General features: G+C 34.3%; 1 protein-coding gene across 1 annotated transcript; it reads right to left on the bottom strand.

Annotated features, from left to right (window-relative positions):
- LOC114749691 (uncharacterized) lies at positions 1-1,667 on the bottom strand. Its single transcript, XM_028938234.1, has 2 exons — positions 1,322-1,667; positions 1-756 (listed from the first exon to the last, which is right to left on the bottom strand). The coding sequence occupies exons 1-2, from the start codon at positions 1,380-1,382 to the stop codon at positions 176-178; spliced, it is 642 nt and encodes a 213-aa protein (XP_028794067.1). The 5' UTR covers positions 1,383-1,667; the 3' UTR covers positions 1-175.
- Between the last annotated feature and the right edge of the window lie 686 nt (positions 1,668-2,353).

The raw sequence follows: 2,353 nt of genomic DNA, 5'->3' as shown, positions 1-2,353 counted from the left end.
TTCACCAAACCAACCAAGGTTAACATTGGGGTAATAATAATGCACAAACATTCAGTTCACATCCTACAGATCCAATGTAAAGATTTTATTCGTAGCTAATCAATAATATCTCTTCATAACAGCCTTCTAAGCTTTAATACATGACGAGAAAGAGAGCATATGACAGAGAAGAGACTTACAAAATCCTTAAAAGAAGGAAGAAACCCAAATGGATAATGACGAACAAGGCAACAAAAGAAGGAACAACAGAAGTGGGAACACGTCCCTTGTCTTTTCTCAGAAGCAAGCCTTCAATGATAGGATAGTTCACAACAATGACATACCCAGAAATCAAAATCTGCAGAAACATGTCTTCCCAGTTTCCTTCTTCAAAAACCACCACCCTACACAGTCCTCCAATGAAGCATGAAACGTTGATGGAGAGAAAGGCAAGCAATGGGACGAGAAACATGTGTGAGGTTCTGAAATCGAACATGTCCATTTGGTACAACGTTGTTCTTTGTTCCTTGTCTTGTCCTTCTTCTTCTTCTTCTTTAATTTGTTGGTTGGCAAGAAAGTTGACTTTTTCAGACTGAGACTGTTGAGAATAGCATTGAGACATCCATAAAGGTGGCTTGTGGTTGATTTGATCATCCACATTCGCTGTTCGTTTAAGAAGTTCTGGAATGTGCCTCCCGTTGTGAGCACTTCTTGCAAGTGCTTGCATTGTGCTGATAGAAAGATAAAGGCAAAGATGAAGAAATTTGGATCTGAAACCTGCCAAACCAAACAAGAAAAATGGTATGCAAGTGAATTAAAATATTAAGTGAGGGAGAGAGACAAATACGCAAATCTCAATTCATTACCCCAACATGGGAAAATTACTTTGAAGTGCTTAAGAACTAATGTAGGATTAAACTTTATAGTGAAATTACCTAAATGCCCTTAATTTGAAATCTGAACCCCCCCCCCCCCAAAAAAAAAGAAATAACAACAACAGTTTAACAAGTAAGAACTTTAACTTATCAAATGACAACTGATTTTACAAGATTTTCTTCCTGAATATCAACGACAATAACCATGCTTGACAGCATCACTGAGGCAGTAACAACTAATTTCACTAATGGCAATTATATCGTCATTTCTCCACCAAGAAAGAAAGAAAGAAAAGAAAAAACTTAATTCCAGGATATAGATTCTAAAATTTTATAGGAATTAAGCCATTTTGAACATCAATTTGAGATTCTCATATTCCGATGGTTCTTATATGTCTTTCTTCCATAAGACATGCTAACAACAATACACCTAATATGTAGTTATGAAAACTACTGTTTGTCGTTACCTTTGGGTACAAGGGGATCCCATGGAGTAAGCAAAGTTGAGGGATAATGGCAAAGCAACATATGGGGAAGAAATAAAGAGGGAAGAGTGCGAGTTCTGCATAACACAAACTCTGAAGTAGAGATATGTTAAAAGGGCCATATATGAGTGGGCAAAACTTGCTCAGTGCAATCTCAATTAAGCCGGAGCTCCATCTTGTTCCCTGAATCAACAAATCATTCAAATTTGTAGTTGCAATTCCCGTAAACTGGGGCTTCGGAGGATTACAGAACACTGATCTCCAACCACTACAGTTCATGAAGAACCCTGTGACCACATCCTCAACTACACTAGCATACAAGAACCCAACCTGCAAGAAATATACATGTTTATGTGTATATATATACATATATATTAGAAAGCAACATGCATACACACACACACACACACACACGCATTATCCTTTCAGTCTAAAGTATAAATATATGTACCTTTTTAGAACATTTTCTTGGTTCATGATATAAGAAACCATGTAGCATTATATAATGGTCTACTCTTTTTTTTTTTTCACGCAAGTTATTTAATGATATCCTTGAATAAAGTGTCATGGATGGAGTTATGTTTTAATTGGTTAGTCACTGACTTAATAACCCTTTACACCACACAATGATAATTGATAATTTAATGAAGTTTACATTGTTTAAATTGATAAGGATAAAAATGGAATCTGAAATTCTTTTTTGATTAGTTTTAGAAGGGAACAGATGCATTGAAAGTATTTTACATTATTCCTTTCTCCTGTTTTAAATGTAGGAGCTTGATATATAACTAATTTTTAAAGATTAAACAAAATAAGTTAGTAGTTAGTTATTTATAAAAAAAGTGTGTTAATTTTCCTAAAATACCCCTTAATAGTAGTTAGTTATTTATAAAAAAGTGTGTTGATTTTCCTAAAATAACCCTTAATCATTTATATTTAAAATTACCTTATTAATAAGAATCCTCCTTTTATATGTAAAATCAGTAAGGGTATAGTTGTTGGCAGACAATGGGG

Source organism: Neltuma alba, unplaced genomic scaffold, assembly GCF_004799145.2.
Source record: "Neltuma alba isolate B1F8T4 unplaced genomic scaffold, ASM479914v2 tig00006122_pilon, whole genome shotgun sequence".
NCBI classification, from domain to species: domain Eukaryota; kingdom Viridiplantae; phylum Streptophyta; class Magnoliopsida; order Fabales; family Fabaceae; genus Neltuma; species Neltuma alba.
This window is presented reverse-complemented; position numbering and strand designations above follow the sequence as displayed.

What these genes read in the sequence shown, in the direction of transcription:
- LOC114749691 (XM_028938234.1), bottom strand. Translation starts at nt 1,382, where the DNA reads ATGTTGCTTTGCCATTATCCCTCAACTTTGCTTACTCCATGGGATCCC. An exon ending in GGATCCCCTTGTACCCAAAG is followed by an intron (nt 757 to 1,321) that starts GTAACGACAAAC and finishes TTGGTTTGGCAG; the next exon opens with GTTTCAGATCCAAATTTCTT.